The 20060-nt window shown below is 46.6% G+C and overlaps 1 protein-coding gene across 2 annotated transcripts in view; it reads left to right on the plus strand.

The window, feature by feature from the left end:
- GABRA5 (gamma-aminobutyric acid type A receptor subunit alpha5) overlaps window positions 1–20060 on the plus strand; it is an 81955-nt gene that overhangs the window by 45879 nt on the left and 16016 nt on the right. For both annotated transcript variants that reach the window (XM_029046742.2, XM_029046743.2), the window contains exons 6-7: window positions 5591–5673; window positions 12160–12303. In XM_029046742.2, coding sequence (XP_028902575.1) covers window positions 5591–5673; window positions 12160–12303 — 227 coding nt within the window. The remainder of the gene's footprint in view (window positions 1–5590; window positions 5674–12159; window positions 12304–20060) is intronic.

Below are 20060 nucleotides of genomic sequence, written 5' to 3' on the forward strand. Positions count from 1 at the left end.
GGCGACCACTGGAGATTTTTGAGGAGCCGGGTGACATGTCCTTAATGGTTTTGTAACGGTTAATGTTTTGTGCCACCAGGATCCTTTCTTAGGACAGAAGGCAGGTAAAAATGGATCAATTATGGGCACATTATCAATGGAGATACAGCCTGAGCTTTAAATGGGTCATAGGAGTGAGCTTTCTTTGTCCAGAAACTAAAAATCCTGAGGTTTCAACTCCAAAACCCATTTTCTCAGCATGAACCTGGGCAATTATTAAAGCAGTAAAGCTTTAGGGCCGGTCCTTTTTGTATGTCTGCAAGTTTCAAGTGATCTATTATCACCTTAGCAGAAAGAAAAGGCGCCCAGGGGCCAGATGTCGTAAAGCTGCACTGAGGTACACTTTCACAGCGGTATTTCTCATCCAGAGGACTCAGATTGACTTGCAAGATTAGTGATGAAGAAAACACATTCTTGGGCCAGGCTGGTCTCCCACAGAACCTCTGATCACTTGATCCCTTCCAATTATTCTGAGTCATCATACCTCACTTGGACTCCCTTTCTGACTAACCTCCCCTCTCTTGCTAAACAAATCCACACCTTCAACACTGCCCTCTCCACCAAATTCCAGTCCTTCATCCCTCTTTCCCTCCTTTGATCCATTCTAGACCATTCCCAAAGCATGCTTCATATGCTTGGGTTGCAGAGCAAGTTCAGACGGTGGAAAGTCTACAGCACGTGAAAAACAATGTTGCCTAATAGAAAATGCAGGAGACAGAGTCAGAGGTCTTGGGTTTTAGTCATGACTCTGTCCTCTGTCTGCTCTGTGAACTTGGGGGACTCACTGAACTTCTCTGGGTCTCAGTTACCTCATTTGTAAAATGGGGATTAAGACTGTGAGCCCCATGTGCTCTAGACATAGACTATGTCCAACCTGATTATAATAACAATTGTGGATTTATTAAGCATTTAGTACACGTCAATTACTGTTTAAATCTCTGAGGTAGATACAAAGTAATCACATTAGACACAGCCCCTGTTCCATATGAGGTTCACAGTCTCAATCCTCGTTTTACAGATGAGGTAACTGAGGCACAGAGAAGTTAAATGTTAAATGACTTGCACAAGGTCACACAGCAGACAAGTGATGGAGCTGGGATTAGACCTCAGGTCTTCTGACTCCCAGGCCAATGCTCTAACCACTAGACCACTGCTTTTCATAATTCCCAAGATTATCTTGCATCTACCCCAGCACTTTGGGTTGGACACGGTCCTTGCCCCATATTTATTCACTCGTATTTATTGAACATTTACCATGTTCAGAAAACTGTACTGAGAATTTGGGAAAGCACAATGCAACAATAAACAGGCACATTCCCTGCCGACAATGAGTTTACAAATCTAGAGGACGGTACTTACGGTCTAGAGCACGTGGGGCTCACAATCTTAATCCCCATTTTACAGATGAGGTAACTGAGACACAGAGAGGTTAAGTGACTTCCCTAAGGTCACATAGCAGACAAGTGACAGAGCCGGAATTGGAATCCAAGTCCTTCTGACTCCCAGCCTCATGCTCTATCCACTAGGCCATGCTGCTTCTCTGAGAAGATAAGGAGTTCTGTTTCAGATATGTTAAACATAAGGTGTGGGTGGGACAAGCAAGTAGAGATGTCCTGAAGACAAGAGGAGACGATAGACTACAGAGAAGAAGAGGGATCCAGACTGGAGACGTAGATTGGGAAATTATCCACAAAGACGTGGTAGTTGAAGGCATGGGAGTTCTCCAAGGGAGTGGGTGGAAATGGAGAATAGAAGAGGGTCCAGAACTGAATTTTGAGGAACTCCCAATATTAGGGTGTGGGAGGCATAGGAGGAGCCCGTGAAAGACACGACTGAGAATGAGCAGCCAGAAAGATGGGAGGAGAACCAGGAGAGGACAGTGTCAGTGAAGCCGAGGTTGGATAATATTTCCAAAAGGGGGAAGTCGACGGTGTTGAAAGCAGCTGAGAGGTCAAAGAGGATTAGGATGGAGTAGAGGCCACTGGATTTAGCAAGTAAGAGGTCATTTGTGACTTTTGAGAGAACAGTTTCTGTGGAGTCAAGAGGGTGGAAGCCAGATTGGGAGAAGTGGAGGAAAGGAACTGGACACAGCAGATGTAGACAACTCGCTCAAGGAGTTTGGAGAGGAACGGTAGAAGGGAGATGGGGCGATAACTGGAGAGAGCCGTGGGGTCAAGGGAGGGGTTTTTTTTTAAGATGGAGGAAACATGAGCATGTTTGAATGAATCGGGAAGAAGCCACTGGAGAGTGAACAGGTGAAGATGGGAGTCAGGGAAGGAAGAAGAGGGGGCCAGTGCTTTGATAAGGTGTGAAGGGATGGGATAGGATAAGCAGATGGAGGGGGTAGATTTTGAGAGGAGGAAGAAGGGACAGGAGCAGGGAGAGATTGTGGAGGGGTAAGGGAGATTTGGGGGAGAACACAACTGATAGACTAGATTTTCTCAGTAAAATACATAGCTAGGTCGCTAGGGGCAAGGGATGAGGAAGGCAGGGGGACAGGGTGTTTGAGGAGGGAGGTAAACATCAGGAACTACTGCTGAGGGCAATGGGTGTCAGTAAGGATTCAGAAATAATTTTGCCCGACAGAGGAGGGGGCAGAGTTGAAGCACACAAAGATGAACTAGAGGTGGACGAGGTTGTATGTACTTATTTAAATACCCCCTTTTCCTTCTATCTGAAAATGATTTTAGCAATAGATTGTAATCTCTGCTAGATCGTAGACTCCTTGGGGGCAAGGTCCAGGCCCTGGCTTGTGCCGTCATTTCCTACCCATAGCGACACCGTGGACACATCTCTCCCGGAACGCCCCACTCTCCACCTGCAATCGTTCTGGTAGTGGATCCACGGAGTTTTCTTGGTAAAAATATGGAAATGGCTTACCACTGCCTTCTTCCAAGCAATAAATCTGAGTCTGTGCCCTCGACTCTTTCCCTTGCCGCTGCTGCCCGGCATAGGTGAGTTTTGACTTGTAGCAGATTCCCTTCCTTTCGCAACCAGTGGCCAAGCTAGGAATGGAATGGACAGGCCTCTGCTTGACTGTCCCTCCCTTAGCCGAAACTGGTAGAGGACTATAAACTCTTCAAGTGCAATCCTGAGAGGGGTGAGAGCAAGAGCCATGTCTAATAACTCTATTGTACTTTCCCCAGTGCTTAGTTCAACGTTCTTCACATGAGTGCTCAATAAATACTGTTGATCTGTGAACCACATGTGGGTCCTGAGTATTTTTTCTCTCTCCCAGGATTTAGTAGAGTGCTTGGCACATAGTAGCCACGTGGCTTAGTGGAAAGATCCCGGGCTTGGGAGTCAGAGGTCATGGGTTCGAATCCCGGCTCCGCCACTTGTCTGTGTGTGACCTTGGGCAAGTCACTTAACTTCTCTGTGCCTCAGTTCCCTCATCTGTAAAACGGGGATTAAGACTGCGAGCCCCAGGTGGGACAACCTGATAACCTTGTACCTACCCCAGCACTTAGAACAGTGCATGGCACAAAGTAAGCACTCGACAAATACTACCATTATTATTATAGTAAGTGCTTAATGAATAGCACATTTATTATTGATTGGTTGAATGCTGATTTGGCTTCAAGCTACTGATGCGTGAGAGCTGCCAAAAATGGTCTGTGGGAAGGGAAGGAGATTGTGGACCAGTAAACCTTTAGTGAGAGAGGAGGGATTCCTGTGGTGCGTAAAGAATACTGTTCTAGTGTACTCGTAGGAGGATTTCGAGTGACAGGGTGAGAGAGTGCTCAGTGTACTGTGACAGTGTAGTACTTTGTCTAACCTCATTAACTTGAATCTACCCCAGGGCATAGAAGAGTGCTTGACCCACATAGTGAGCACTTAACAAATGCCGTAATTATTAATTAATTATTATTTCGGCAGGCATCTCCAAGTAGGTCTGGACAGAGGAGGACTAGAGCAGAGCTGAGAGCAGCTGGGTCCAGCCCAGTGTGGCGGGACACCAGGTTGCCTGGATCCTCCCCGGGCAACAAGGAGCACAGGGGCTTGGGAGAGAGCGGCCCGAATCAGACAGGGAGAAAGAAAACCTGCAGATCCGCAAGCATCGTGTCTGCCCAAGAAACACCATTCAGGCGTGAAGTCGAATGAAAAGAACACAGGACTGGGAGTTGGAGACCTGAATTCTAATTTGGGCTTTATCACTTTCCTAGGGTGTGATTCTATGCCTTAGTTTCCTCATCTGTAAATGTCGATTAAATATATGCTCTCCCTCCTTTACCTTAGACTGTGAGCTCCCTACGGGACATGGACTGAGTCTCATCTTCCCTAGTCCTTGGCACATTGTAAGCACTTAAAAACCACACTTGTAATTCTAGGAAATGTTTCATCAGCAGGGAGAATTTCAAACTCTCCAAACTAGATTTCATTCACTGAGGAGTCCTCTCGATAGTCACTAAAGGGTAGCCAGCAGGGAGACCGAGGCTCGGAGGATTTCTGCTGTCAGAACGGGCTAAACAAAATCAGTGTACTTAGGGCCAATTTGTTGACCGATCGATCAACTGAATTTCTTGAGTGCTTACTATGTGCAGAACACCATAGAAGCAGCGTGGCTCAGTGGAAAGAGCACGGGCTTTGGAGTCAGAGGTCATGAGTTCGAATCCCGGCTCTGCCACTTGTCAGCTGTGTGACTGTGGGCAAGTCACTTACTTCTCTGTGCCTCAGTTACTTCATCTGTAAAATGGGGATTAAGACTGTGAGCCCCACGTGGGACAACCTGATTCCCCTGTGTCTACCCCAGAGCTTAGAACAATGCTCTGCACATAGAAAGCGCTTAACAAATACCAACATTATTATCATTATTTAGCGTTTGGAAAAGGACAGTATAACAGAATTGGTAGATATATTCAGGGCCCACAAGGAACTTACAGTCTAGTTGGGGAGACAGATTTTAACATAAATCAGTAAGTTATGATATGTACATATGTTATGGATATGGGGGGCTGAAGGTGGGGTGAATAAAGGGTAGAAATCCAAATGCACAGGAGGAAAAGTAGAATGGGAGAAGAGGAAACGAGGGTTAAGTTGGGGAAGGCTCTTTGAAATAATGGTTAACTCTTAGTCTAGTTTATTCACTGCAAGGATTCCATTCTTAAGTAGACTATCTTTTCACCTTAACTTTTAAGCTCCCTGTCCAATCTTTAATTCAGTGGGACTGAAATTGCTAGAAAAAAATGGCAGGTTCTGCAGTCTTAGCAGCTTCTCGGGGTCATCCCCCACCTCTAAGAATCCATTTGTAGTGTTTGAGGGAGTTTTATTATGGGGAGTGGAGCTTGCATCTGTTTGGCTTGTTTTTTGTTGAGGTTTTTGTTTTTGTAATCAAAGCAAAAATAGGAAAAAGCCAGCTCTATAAACATTTACCTCTGCCCCAAATCCTGTGTAAAACTGTATCTCAAGGAGATTTCCCTGGAAGATGGGAGCGAATGACCGGTAAAAATGTTCATAACTTTATCTAGAGGAATCACTGGAATATGCGCCAGGGAAAAGCTATCTTGTGTCATGAGTCAATTACAGTTGTTCCTTGTGTTTCCCTTTTCAGGTTGACCATCTCTGCTGAATGTCCCATGCAACTGGAAGACTTTCCCATGGATGCACACGCTTGTCCTCTGAAATTCGGAAGTTGTAAGTTTCTTCCACAGTCAGGACTGTGGCTAAACCTTTAGAGGTTTCCAATTCCAGCAAGAGCAACTGATTCTGTGCCTGACGTGCAATACCGGGTGGGTGAGAAGGTCCGGGCCGGTACTCTATCCGTGATGAGCTGCTGTTCTAATATTGGTATCTTTTCACGTGTCACGGTTGCGCGACTGACCCACTACTCCTTCTCTGTTGTGAACTCTTCGGCTCTAGGTTGAACCCCCGGGGTCCAGGAACTATGTCAATCAGTGCCAATCCACGTTTCCCCGGCGCTCAGTACGGCATTCACGCAGGACCAGCACCAGCCATTCGTAGGGACGTCCCTAGGCTTCCAGTTCTCTTGGGTATGGGTTAAATGTTCAGTGCAGACCAGCTCCCTGGGACCCCCAGAGTCTTGATAAAAGTAGACATGGGTCTCTGGGTCAGTCGTGCAGTCAGCAGACCTGGACTGGAACCACGCCAGCCTCGGAAGGAAAGGAGGGGAGAGAGCAGCACGAGAATCAGTGGGGCCTGGTGGACGGGGCGCAGGGCTGGGAGTCATCCCGGCTCTGCCACTTGCCTGCTGCCTGACTTTGGACTATCGCTTCAGTTATCCATACCTCACGTTCTTCTGTAATAATAACGACGATGGTATTTTTTTAAGCACTTACTCTGTGCCAGGCACTGTCCTAAGCAGTGAGGTAGGTACAAGCAGATCAGGTTGGACACAGTCCCTGTCCCATGTGGGGCTCACAGCCTCAATCCCCATTTGACAGATGAGGTAACTGAGGCACAGAGAAGAATAATAATAATAATAATGGTGGTATTTGTTAAGAGCTTACTATGTGCAAAGCACTGTTCTAAGCGCTGGGGGGATACAGGGTGATCAGATTGTCCCACGTGGGGCTCACAGTTTTAATCCCCATTTTACAGATGAGGTATCTGAGGCACAGAGAAGTTAAGTGACTTGCCCACAGTCACACAGCTAGCAAGCGGCGGAGCCGGGGAGTCGAACCCATGACCTCTGACTCCGAAGCCCAGGCTCTTTCCACTGAGCCACGCTGCTTCCCCAGCAGAAGTAAAGTGACTTGCCCATGGACACACAGAAGACAGGTGGGGGAGCCAGGATTAGAATCCATGACTTTCTGACTCCCAGGCCCGGGGTCTATCCACTACGCCATGCTGCTGGAGTTAAGATACCTGTTGTCTCTGCTCCTTTGACTGTAAGCGTGGGACTGGTAGGCGAGGAATGTGTGTGATGCAATAGCATTATATCTACTACAGTGCTTGGGCATCTTAAACACTTAACAAACACTATCATTATTTATAAAGAGGGAGGAGCCATGCACCCCTATTCTTAATCTTCCGCTCCTGGGCTGCCTCTCCTGGAGGCATTTGGTGGAGTGAAAGAGGGGGACTGACTCTGTGTGTGTGTGTTTATCAATTACTCTGTATGAAAATAGGAATGTGTTTGTATGTGTATGTGTGTGTTTATCTCATTGGGTAAATAACCCCCAACCCCCACTTTTCTTCTTTTCAACACAGTCCTCTGGCTGTACCCCCGGGTATTCTATGTCTGCCCCATCCTCTATGAGTCCCCAAGCCCCAGCTTGGGTCTAGCACCATTCCATGTGCCCAGCGTCTTCTTTCTTGCACTCATTTTTCCTCCTAGAATGATAGAGCAGGCGTAGGGAAGGATTCTTTAGCTCTTACTGCCCAGTTCCCCCTGGAACTGGGAATCTGGCACCAAAAGAAAAAATAATCAGGAATAGTCTCTCTGGACAGTGCTTCCCTTGTCCAGAAAGATGCCAAAGCGCTCAGATACATCCATTCCTTGGATTGCCCAGTGGAACTAACACCCGGCTGGGAATAAGGAGACCTGGGTTCTGATCCCCAAACCATCACGTGCCAGCTGTGTCACCTTGGGCAAGTCAGTTAATTTCTTTGTGCCTTTGTTTTCTGATCTGTAAAATGGGTATTAAATACCATGAACCCCATGTGGTTCTCTCAATTTAAGTAAGGACCAGATTGGATGAAGCAGAGATTTCTTGATATGGCCGAGGCTCCTGGACAGCTCAGTCGTGTGCAGAGTCTCTGGAGGACAGTACTTCGTATACTGAAATCAATCAATCGATCAATAGCTTTATCTAATGCTTACTCCGAGGAGAGCACTGAACTGACAGATTGGGAGAGCGCAGTCGAGTACAGTGTATCTAAAGAACAATTTCCCTCTTGGCGTTCACTGATTCCATTTATAATAACAGTTTATAATTATAGTATTAGTTAAGCGCTTACTACTTGCTAAACACCCTACTAAGAGATGGGGTAGATACAAAATAATCTGGTTTAATCAGTTATAGATTAACCAGTTTTATCCTAAGTAGTGAATTCACCGATATTCATGGACTCTCCCCTATACCTGCTTATCTGCACTAGCTATTTTCCAAGAAAAGTGCTCGTAAGGGTATTTAATGAGCTCCTCCTGAGCACAGTGAACTGTACTAAGCACTTGGAGAACTAACAGAAACACTAATTACATTACCTACCCACAGGGAGTTTATAATCTTATGCGGTAGACAACCACAAGGGCTGAGGATTTTAAAATCCTTAGTTGCGTGCTTCCTTAGTAAAGGCTTAAAAAATATTACAATTATTATCCTTTTGAAAGGCCCCAAATGAAGTGTTGACTTCTCTTTTGAAAATTACAAGCTAAATGCCTTTCCTGAGGGCAGTTTCGGCCTAAGGAGACATGAACCTCAGAATCAAACAGTCAGTGTTATTTACCATATAATAATAAAAATGATGATATTTGTTAAGCGCTTACTGCGGGCCAAGCACTGTTCTAAGCTCTGAGGTAGATACAAGGTAATCAGGCTGTCCCTCATGTGGCTCCCAGACTTCTTCCCCATTTTACAGATGAGGTAAACAAGGCACAGACAAGTCAGTCTGTCAGTGGTATTTAATGAGCGCTTACTCTGTGCAGAGCACTGTACTAAGCATGACTTGCCCAGAGTCACACAGCTGATAAGTGGCAGAGCAGGGATTAGAACCCACATCCTCTGACTCCTAAACCCGGGCTCCTTCCACTAAGCCACACTGCCTACTCTGTGCAGAGCACTGTATTAAGCACTCGGGAGAGTAAGGTTTAACAGACTCGGTAAGCATGTCTAAAAGCAAATGAGATGTTTCATTTTTCCAAAATGGTGTCCAACCGGGGCATCGGGGACAGGCTTATGCCCTCATGTCATCAGTGAAATCTGGCATCCAAACTACCAGAAAAATCAGATTGTTTTAGTGTATGAAGCTAGCTAATAGCCATGGCTCAGGGGACTGTGCAGTCCATTAAAGCTTCTCATTACCCTCTTTGATGCTAGCTGGACATAACAGTAAATCACTCATGCCCAATTAATCAAATTACAGTCTTCTTATCTTAGTGCAAAATGGTCCAAAATGGAAGCCGTGGGCAGCTTTGTCATCACGAGATAATGCGGCTGAACTTACTAGAAGTTATTCACTGTTTCAAAACATCATGACTTTCAACTAGCAAACGGTGTTATCCTTAAAATAAACCTCATGGAACTTCAGAAAACCAGTGTTACCAGAACCTCTGAGTGGAAAAATATGATTTCTGATCCTGTTCATAGCTTCGTTTGTAATCCAATTATTGAATTACACAGAGCCACCAGACCTTCAAGAATTGAGCCCATTTAGGGGAATGTCTCTAATCTGTTGGCCGAATTGTACATTCCAATCGCTTAGTACAGTGCTCCGCACAGAGTAAGCGCTCAATAAATACGATTGAATCAATGTATATTATCTCTTTGTAGCGGTCTGTTTGTATAAACAAATCCTATAATAGAAAAAGTTAAAGATTTCAAGGATACAATTTACTGTGCTCCAAATGAATTTATTACCTTGCTATTGTGTTACTCACTTGGCATAACAATTTCAGTTGGGGTTAGAAATCAGGAGTTTTGAATGCTGTCATATTCCTCCTTTTGAGTGTAGCCTTGACCAAAAGAAATCACTTATTTGTAAAAATTCAGCAAGATGTCAGGTTTTTGTTTAAAAACATGCTTTTAATGACCCGACGGTGCTGGCCCGGTGACTTTTTGACTTGAGCTTTTGTGGGCTCTCATCCAAAGTATACTGTTAAAACTCAAACGGTGACTTCACAGGCATTTCCAGCCTGGTTGGCTTAAGGTGTTAAATTCTGTGGAGGCTGGAAATTACTGACTGGGAAGTGTAGCCTGGGAAATCCAGAGAAAACACCATTCAGCAACTCAACAAGAGGCCCTCCTGCTGCTAAACAGTGACTCCCTGATTCTGGGGTCCACGGGGAAGGTCGTCTCTCTGGGACCTGGTTATAGTCGCCATGGTGACGGGAGTCAACTCACTTCACTCTCCCCTCTCCCAGCTCCACCGCCTCCCCCAGTCCACCCGATTCGGCTTGCAGTACGACGAAAGGCAGCACTCGCAGGAGAACCACAAATAATAGCAACTGTTGTGTTTATTAAGCACTTATTAGGTGCACAGCGCTGGGAGAGCTACAGTATATTCAGATCGTATATTCAGACCCTGACCCACATAGGGCTCATAGTCCAAGGGGAGAGAAAAGAGATATTTGATTCACATTTTACAGACGATGATACTGAGGCACGGAGAAGAGAAGCAACTTGCCCAAGGTCACAGAGCAGGCAAGTGGAAGAGTCCTTGCCTCCCAGGCCCATGCTCAAGGCCAAGCTTCAGAATGAGCGGATTTTTCTGTGAACAGCACTGGGGATGGAGGTGGAGGAAAGAGATGGGGCAGAGAAGAAGAGCATATACTATCTTAGTTGTTCTATATCTGCCTTCCCCTTTGGCTTAAAACTTGAGTCGGGGAGTGGGGCCGGCAGGCAACGATGTTGCTAGCATTGCTATTTAGATTGCAAACCCCCTGAGGGACGGGGCAATGTCCAATTCCCATCACTTATGACAGTGCTCAGCACACAGTAAGGACTTAATACTGTGATTTGCCAGAGGGCTTCTGCTCCTGGAAAGAGGAGGGCAGGAAACAGTCAAGCCTTGACTCTCTTGATTCCTGGAAGTGCAACAGCTAGATGGAACCGTGACAGTCTCTGGCTTCGGCTCAGTTTTCTTTCAGGACTAGGTCACGTTAGCCAATATCCACCTCTGCCTCACAAGCCTTTTTTCAGTATACAGATGACTACCATGAAAGCTAAAGTCTCCATTAAAGTGATATTCCCTTTGATGATATAACTAGAAGTGGGTTGACTCATAAATATTATGTTTTCCTATGGGTCTTAATGATAATTTTGGCAACAGAAACAGTTTCTGTCCCACATGGGCCACAGTAAAAGGGGAATGGAGAACATTTAATCCCCACTGTGGAGATGGGGAAATTGGGATACAGAAAACTAAGTAATTTTGCCAACGTCACACCCTAGGCAAGTGTCAGAGTAGGGGCAGGGAGGCTGTGTGACCGTAAGCAAGTCACTAAATTTAATTTTGCCTCAGTTTCCTCATCTGTAAGTAGAATCCAGGTCTGATACTTACTTCTGAGATCTTTCCACTAGACCATGCCGCTTCTTAAAGGGTTAAGGAACGAACAAAGGGATTTCAGCACATATCAATTCCTTTGCAATGGGCTGGGGCTCACTCGGCTGTCCGTGAGGCTGTCTAGTAGAAGCAGAATTCTTATTTAAAAATCAGAAATGAGGTCCTGGGACCTAAGAGACTGGCCAGGCATTGATCGATTGATTGAATGGTCTGGAATCACACCAAGGCAGCAGCTGAGAGAGGGACAGAAGTCTTCAGGCTTTGTATGAAGAGCTTTAATCATGGGATCAAATGATCTCTCTCAAGGATAATCAAAGCCCAGTAGTTTCACAAGATCAAACTCAGAAGGAAATCTTTTCTACTCTTTAGGGACCAAACAAATCCAAATCAAAATTGCTGCAAATGCTAAGGACTCAACAGTTCTTCCTCAGACAAATCCCTGTGGGGCCTCCTGGAAAGGGTCAGTCAGTCATACTTATTGAGGACTTACTAGGTGCAGAGCACTGTACTCAACTGTACACTTGGGAGAGAATAATATATCAATAAACAGACACATTTCCTGCACACAGTGAGCTTGACCAGGGTCGCTACTTGTCTGTCATGTGACCTTGGGCAAGTCACTTCACTGCTCTGTTACGCCATGTGTAAAATGGGGATTAAGACGGTGATCCCCAGTGTGGGAAATGGGCTGTGTCCAACCTGATTATTTTGTATCTACTTTAGCACAGTGTCTGGCACACAGTAAATGTTTAACAAATACGTTTTTTTAAAAATACTCCCTTCAATGGTTATATCACTGGATTTTAACTTGTTCCTTTTCAGAACCTGATATGTTGCTTCCTATCATCTGTTTATTAAAAAAATATTAAAAATCCTGGGTCCTGTCATGTTGGCAGTGAAATACCTTTCCATTTCTCTTTCTGTTCTCCTTAACAGATGCTTACCCCAATTCAGAAGTCATCTACATCTGGACCAACGGCACTGCTAAATCAGTGGTGGTAGCAGAAGATGGCTCCCGTCTAAACCAGTATCATCTCATGGGACAAACTGTGGGAACTGAAAATATCAGCACCAGTACAGGTGGGAGAAATCACCTCTCTGGACACATTTCTATATTCCCCCAGTCATTCATTCAATAGTATTTACTGAGCGCTTACTATGTGCAGAGCACTGTACTAAGCGCATGGAATGTACAATTCGGCAACAGATAGAGACAATCCCTCTAGGCTTCAAGGCTCTCCATCACCTTGCCCCTTCCTACCTCTCCTCCCTTCACTCTTTCCACTGCCCACCCCGCACGCTCCGCTCCTCTGCCGCCCACCTCCTCACCATCCCCCATTCTCGGCTATCCCGCCATCGACCCCCGGGCCACGTCCTCCCGCCGTCCCGGAACGCCCTCCCTCCTCACCTCCGCCAAACTCATTCTCTTCCCCTCTTCAAAGCGCTACTTAGAGCTCACCTCCTCCAAGAGGCCTTCCCAGACTGAGCTTCCCCTTTTCCCTCTGCTCCCTCTGCTCTCCCTCTACACCCCCTTCACCTCCCCTCAACTAAGCCCTCTTTTCTCCCCTTTCCCTCTGCTCCTCCCCCTCTCCCTTCCCCTTCCCTCAGCACCGTACTCGTTCACTCAACTGTATATATTTTCATTACCTTATTTATTTTGTTAATGAGATGTACATCACCTTGATTCTATTTATTGCTATTATTTTAATGAGATGTTCATCCCCTTGATTCTATTTATTGCTATTGTTCTTGTCTTTCCGTCTCCCCCGATTAGACCGTAAGCCCGTCAAAGGGCAGGGAACTGTCTCTATCTGTTGCCGATTTGTACATTCCAAGCGCTTAGTCCAGTGCTCTGCACATAGTAAGCGCTCAATAAATACTATTGAATGAATGAATCCCTGCCCAATGACGGGCTCACGGTCTAAACGGAGTCTATTGGCTCACAGGCAATAACAATCAGTGGCATTTACTGAGCACTTAATATGTGCTGATTAGCACTGTACTAATGTTTTGGGAGAGCACAATATAACAGAATTAGTAGACACGTTTCCTGCCTTTATACCTGATGTCTTCCCCAAAGAGTATCCTGGATGCTACCTGGGAAAGACAACCAAACAAGATACCCACTAAAGGTCCTGCCTTGAGCATGGCTCTTTTGGTGTTGTCCATTCTGACGTCTTACTTCCTTTTTGGGATTGAGAGCCCCCGAGAGCCAGGGATCAGATCTAAATCCTCTGTGAATTTTTTCTCATTGTTTAGAACAGTGCTCTGCCCACAGTAAACCTTTAATAAATACTATCACTAATACTTTGTTGGAGAGCTGGTTCCAAGAGCAACAGAGCATGACTGTTTTTGGATTGATTCCATCCCAGTGGCCGGTTGGATGAAAGTAGGGTTGTGGAGGGCCGGGGTAGTATGTGTTATTTAGCTTGGTGGCATGTGGGGAGGGAAAGTTAGCCCACCCAAAGGATCCCGATTCTCCCTCCAGCTGACAACGGTGTCAGATGTAGCGGCATTAAGAGAGACAAAGAAGCTTTAATTCCAGTTGCAGCTGTCCACATATGATTGACGTGGGCAGCTAGGAATGGGGAGAGGATTTAAGGACAGCCTCCAGGGTCAACCGGGGCTGTTTATATAACACGATAGACTGAGATCCGAGGCCCCGAGGAAGAGCCGAGAGCCCTCGGTTGAAACTTCCGGCTGTTCGGCCCCCAGGATTTAGGGGCAGGCAACGTTTATCCCAAAGGACTGCTAGGGGAGGGGGTCTTTTCCTCCCCCGCTACATCTATCAGCACTGCACGATGGCAGCAGGGGACAGGAAGAGGATGGTCCCAAATGGTATACCTGCATGCAGGCTCCCCCTGGGACCATACAGGAAGCAGGAGTCACAGTGGGTGAAATTGATTCTTTCTCTAGAGGCTGGAGGTGTGTGGGAGACCATGCCATCCTGGCCCAAAGGTCTTTCTTGGATGGTTCTAGGATCTTGACAAGAGGAGAGGAAGGCACAATGGCCAGGACAGAATAGTAAGTGGAGACAGGCATGAGTCCCATAGGGCAGAGGAGGAAGAGGAAAAGGAAAAGGAGGAAGTGGAGAAGGAGAAGGAGGACAAAGAGGTAGAGAAGGAGGAGGATGAGAAAGTGGAGAAGGATGGGGAATAGAAGGAGAGGAGGCGGGGGGGGGGAGAAGGAGGAGGAGGAAGAGGAAAAGGAGCAGGATGAGAAGGAGCAGGAGGGGAAGGGGGAGAGGAGGAGGAAAAGAAAGAGGATCACGAGGAGGAAGAGAAGGAGGAGGATGTGGAAGAGAAAGGAGAAGGAAGAGGAATAGAGGATCAGAAGAAGGAGGAGGAGGACAAAGAGGAAAAGAGTAGGACAAAGGAGAGGAGAAGGAAGAGGAGGATGAGGAGAAAGAGATGTGGGGAGAGAATAACATCACTTCAGGATTACTTTCCAGTACCTCCAGCTCTTCAGCCACTTCTCCCATAAATCAAATGTCACCACTCACAGAAACTGGGGTTCTGTGGGACCAGGGGCAGGGCAGATAGAGGGGAATAATAATAATAATACTGGCACTTGGGAGGACTGATAATGTAACCTGAACTTTCAGGTCAGGCCTGGAGAAGGGTCATTCGCTCAATCATTTATTTAGCCCTTACTGTGCAAAGAGCACAGTACGAAGCACTTGGGAAAGTACAATATTTTATAAGCAATAAAGAGTGACAATCCCATTGCTCATTGTTCCTAGGACTTTTGTGGATTGATGTAACATATAAATCTACTCTGGCCACTGCTTCAAACCCTAGGTCCAAGTCCAGAACCCAGGAAATTCTAGTTTGCTCCTTACCAGTTCACCGTCAATGCAGCGTTGTTCTCAGTCATGAAGGGTAGACCCGCTCTTGCCTCCCTCACAAAGAAGCAGATCCAGAGAAGAAGCCCAGCCATAACCTGGGAAACTTGCTCAGAGCCAAGGAGCTGAAGAAACCAATCTTCCGCCAGGCAACGAGTCCAATTTCTTGGCTCTCCCAGTCAGAAAGCTCTGGCCCAGTGAGAGACCCCCTGTGTCTTCTTTCCTTATCCTGTATCAGGGCAGCACTGAGATTCTGGTAGGCGCCCCAAAATAAGCTTTTCCGCACCAGGTCACCCAACCCACCTGTCTCTTCACCTCCCTTCCCCTGACTCAGCCTGAAGCCAATGAAGCGGAAATGCTTCCTACGTCACGGAAGTAATGTCCCAGGTTACATCTGGGTTGGCTGTGTTCTGATTGCAGGAATCAGGACACAGATTGTAGCCAGGGATTAATGAAATGCAGAAATCCGATTCTGTTTGAGGAAGCATCACTCTGCAATGGATTTTTTTTTTTGCGGGGGGGGCGTGGTCTGTATCAAACTTTGGGGACAGGTAATCAGGGTTTCTTGTTAAATGCTTAAGACATTTCACCCTCTTCCTCCTTTCTCTTCTTTCTTTTTCTTGTTCTCTTCCACATTTTCCCTGTTTTTCTTATTCTTACTTTTCTTCTTCAATCAATGGTATTTACTGAGTGCTTACTCTGTGCAGAGCACTGTGTTCAGCACTTGGGAAAGTATAGTATAATAGAGTTGGTAGACCTGTTCCCTGCCCGCCACGAGCGTACAGTTCTTCTCTTCCTTCTCCTCCTCTTCCTAACCTTACTTTTCTTATCCTTCTGTCGTAAAAATCACTGCTGATTATGAAATGGAAAAGGTATAATGGGAAATTGGATTTGTTCACTTAAATATTTCTTCCAACTCAAATAGGTGTCGATCTGCATTTTATCTTATCAATATTAAATACGGAGGGCCTTGGGGCAGAGCAGTCTACTATAAGTTTGAAAGACTACGATAGAATTAGTAGGTGCGATTTATGTCCTCAAGGAGCTTGTGGTACTGCATTTTTTCCACCCTAAACTGAAAGCTCCACTGTGGTTCCCCTTCCAGTCGCCATTTACGCTCATCTGTTCCTTTGGTTTCCCTGGGGAGGACTCCCAAATCTAGCTCTTCAACTCTGACCTCTCTCTCCTCTGAAATCTCTAATTCCCTCCTACTTTCAGAACATCTCGACTGGGTTTCCTGCCACCACTTCAAACTTCACATGACCAAAACAGAACTCCTCATCTCCCGACCCAAACTCTGTCCTCCCTCTGACTTCCCCATCACCTTAGACAAACCGGCCTCCCTGTGTCTCAAACACATAAACTTGGCATTATACGTGACTCTTCACTTTCCTTTAATTCATTTATTCGTTCAATCATATTTATTGAACACTTACAGTGTGCAGAGAATGGTACTAAGCACTTGAGGGCACATGTTCAGTCAGTCACCAAATCCTGCCAATTCCATCTTCACAAATCTCCAGAATCTGCCCCTTTTCCTTTCAATTCAATCCGTCACCGAATCCTGTCGGTCCCACCTTCACGACGTCACTAAGAACCACCCTTCCTCCCCATTCATACTGCTACCGTGTTAATATAATCACTCATCCTATCTCACCTGGATTACTGCAAGAGCCTCCTTGCTGCCCTCCCAGCCTCCTGTCTTTCCCCAGTCGGGTCAGTACTTCACTCTGCTGTCCAGATCATTTTTCTACAGAAGTGTTCTGGACATGTTAAATGGCTCCTCAAAAACCTCCAGTGGTTGCCCATCTACCTCCTTGTCAATCAAAAACTCCTCTACTCTGGAGTTAAAGCACTCTATCACCTTGCCCCCCTCCTATCTCACCTCACTTCTCTCCTTCTACAACCCAACTCTCACACTTCACTCCTCTAGTGCTCACCTTCTCACTATGCCTCCATCCCATCTGCCTCGCCCCCGACCCTTAGCCCACATCCTGCTTCTGGCCTGGAACATCCTCCCTCCTCCGATCCAACCGGCAACCACTCTCCCCTGCTTTAAAGCCTTACTGAAGGCACATCTCCTCCAAGAGGCCTTCCTAGGTTAAGTCCCACTTTTCCTCATCTCCCACTCCCTTCTGCCTCACCCTAACTTGCTCCCTTTGCTCTTCCCCCACTACCAGCCCCAAAGCACTTTTGCACATATCTGTAATCGTATTCATCCCTGTGCTCTTCCCCCTTCCCAGCCCCCAAACACTTACGTACATATCTGTAATTTTATTTATTTGTATTGATGTCTGTCTTCCCCACTCTAGACTGAGAGCTCATTGTGGGCAGGGAATGTCACTGTTAATTGTTGCATTGTACTTTCCCAAGCAGTTAGTACAGTCCTCTGCACACAGAAAGTGCTCAATAAATAAGACTGAATGAATGAAGGAATGGTCCAAGCGCTGGTCATATCTGGTCTTGACTACTCTATCAACCTCCTTGCTGACCTCCCTGCTTCCCGTCTCAACCCTTCCCGGTCCATACTTCACTCTGTTGTGCCGATCATTTTTCTAAAAATAGTTCTGTGCACATCTCTCCACTTCTTAAAAACCTCCAGTGGTCACCTATCCATATTCGCATCAGATGGAAAGAATACCAGCCTACTCACTCCCTGCTCTTGCCACACTTACTCTTGATCATGTCTTCCTTTCTGCCTAGAATTCCCTTCCCCTTCACATCTGACTCAACTGCCCTCACCCCATCTTTCAGGCCTTACAGAATTAACATCTCCTCCAGGAAGCTTTCCCTGACTAATCCCTCATCACCTCACCCTATTTTCCCTCTCTTCTGCCTCACCCATACACTTAGTTCCATCCCCTTAGTCACACATAGGTGAAAAGCCTTAGAAAATAATGTATTTGGTATTTGTTAAGCGCTTACTATGTGCAGAGCATTGTTCTAAGCGCTGGAGTAGATATAGGGTCATCAGGTTGTCCACGTGAGGCTCACTGTCTTCATCCCCATTTTACAGATGAGGGAACTGAGGCACAGAGAAGTAAAGTGAGTTGCCCACAGTCACACAGGTGACAGGTGGCAGAGATTTGAACCCACGACCTCTGGCTCCCAAGCCCAGGCTCTTTCCGCTGAGCCACGCTGCTTCTCTGATATGGTTCCTTCTTAGATATGGTTCCTTCCCAGATGTGTGATATACTGGGTCCTCAGTGGGGGTGCAATTTGGTTGGCTTACATACATGTCTGGTCATCCAGTTAATTCCACCAATTCCAAGGCAAGGGGGCCAAACTCTGATCCACTGTGACTCCCACTGCCCCTGCCATTTATATGGCACAATCTGACACTGGCCCAGTTCCCGCCCCCTACGCACAGCCCTCCTGGGCTGGGCAATGGCCACAGTGTTCTCCGATCTGGGGGTTGCCCCTTCCTCAGACTGCTGCTGGCAACGGGGTATTTCATTTTTGTCATGTTTTTAAATAGAAAGAAAACAAATACAAGGCTATTCATTATGTCACTTCGGTGAGTCCTGTAGCCGGATGCATCTCAGGCAGCACAAACCCTCCTCAGGAGTTGGGATTGAACCACTTCAGTTTGGGCCACTTTCCCATTTTGTGGGGAGGGAGAAGAGCCTCCGTAGTCCAGAGACCAGACTGATGATGAGCCCAGACTTCTCTTTTAGTTGGTATTTGTTAAGCGCTTACTATGTGCCGAGCACTGTTCTAAGCGCTGGGGTAGACATAGGGGAATCAGGTTGTCCCACGTGGGGCTCACAGTCTTAATCCCCATTTTACAGATGAGGGAACTGAGGCACAGAGAAGTGAAGTGGCTTGCCCACAGTCATACAACCGACAAGTGGCAGAGCTGGGATTCGAACTCATGAGCCCTCATGAGCCCTGACTCCAAAGCCCGTGCTCTTTCCAATAATAATAATAATGTTGGTATTTGTTAAGCGCTTACTATGTGCTGAGCACTGTTCTAAGCGCTGGAGTAGACACAGGGGAATCAGGTTGTCCCACGTGGGGCTCACAGTCTTAATCCCCATTTTACAGATGAGGTAACTGAGGCACCGAGAAGTTAAGTGACTCGCCCAAAGTCACACAGCTGACAAGTGGTAGAGCCGGGGTTCGAACCCATGACCTCTGACTCCAAAGCCCGTGCTCTTTCCAGTGAGCCACGCTGCTTCACGCTGCTGCTTGGACTCCTCCAAGAGGCCTTCCATGACTAAGCCCTCCCTTTCTTTTTCCCACTCCCTTCTGCATCACCCTGACTTGCTCCCTTTATTCATTCCCCTCCCATCCCCACAGAACTGATGTACGTAGCTGTAGTTTCTTTATTCACATTAATATCTGTCTCCCCCTCTAAACTCTAAGTTTACTGTAGGATATATGTCTGTGATATTGTTATATTGTACTCTCCCAAACACTTAATATAGTGCTTGCACACAGTAAGTGCTCAATAAATACGATGGATGGATTGACTGACTCTCCCAGCCCTGGAGTGGCATCTCTGTCCCCTGGTCCGGGAGGGACATTCGCAAGCACATGGTCAAGGCAGTCCGTTGGCAGCGGTGGAATGGCATCAACTCTCCACATCCGGACCATAAGTCCCAAATGTGTCAGCCCATACTGGGGTCCCACCCGCCGCCCCTCCCATGGGGATCTACCCGGGAAACTGAGCCAGGGAATCAGAGGAAAATGCATGTGTGGTTGACCTGGTATCCAGACTCCTGAGCCTCGCAAAAAGTCCTGCCTCCCTTTTCCCCAGCTCCGCCCCCTGCTCGGAAGATCAGGTGACCTTGGAATTTCAGCTATGAGAGGGATCGATGAGTAGCCAGTAAAAAACAGCCGTTTGTCCTATCATCTTGAAAGACTTCCGCTGAGAAATGTTTCATAGAGCAAAATGCCTTCTCACCACCATGGAACCAATCCATTTTAATGTATGTTTCTCCCACTTAGATTGTAAGCTCCCTGAGAGCAAGGATGGCTCCATTATACT

Source organism: Ornithorhynchus anatinus, chromosome 18, assembly GCF_004115215.2.
Source record: "Ornithorhynchus anatinus isolate Pmale09 chromosome 18, mOrnAna1.pri.v4, whole genome shotgun sequence".
Classification (NCBI taxonomy): Eukaryota; Metazoa; Chordata; class Mammalia; order Monotremata; family Ornithorhynchidae; genus Ornithorhynchus; species Ornithorhynchus anatinus.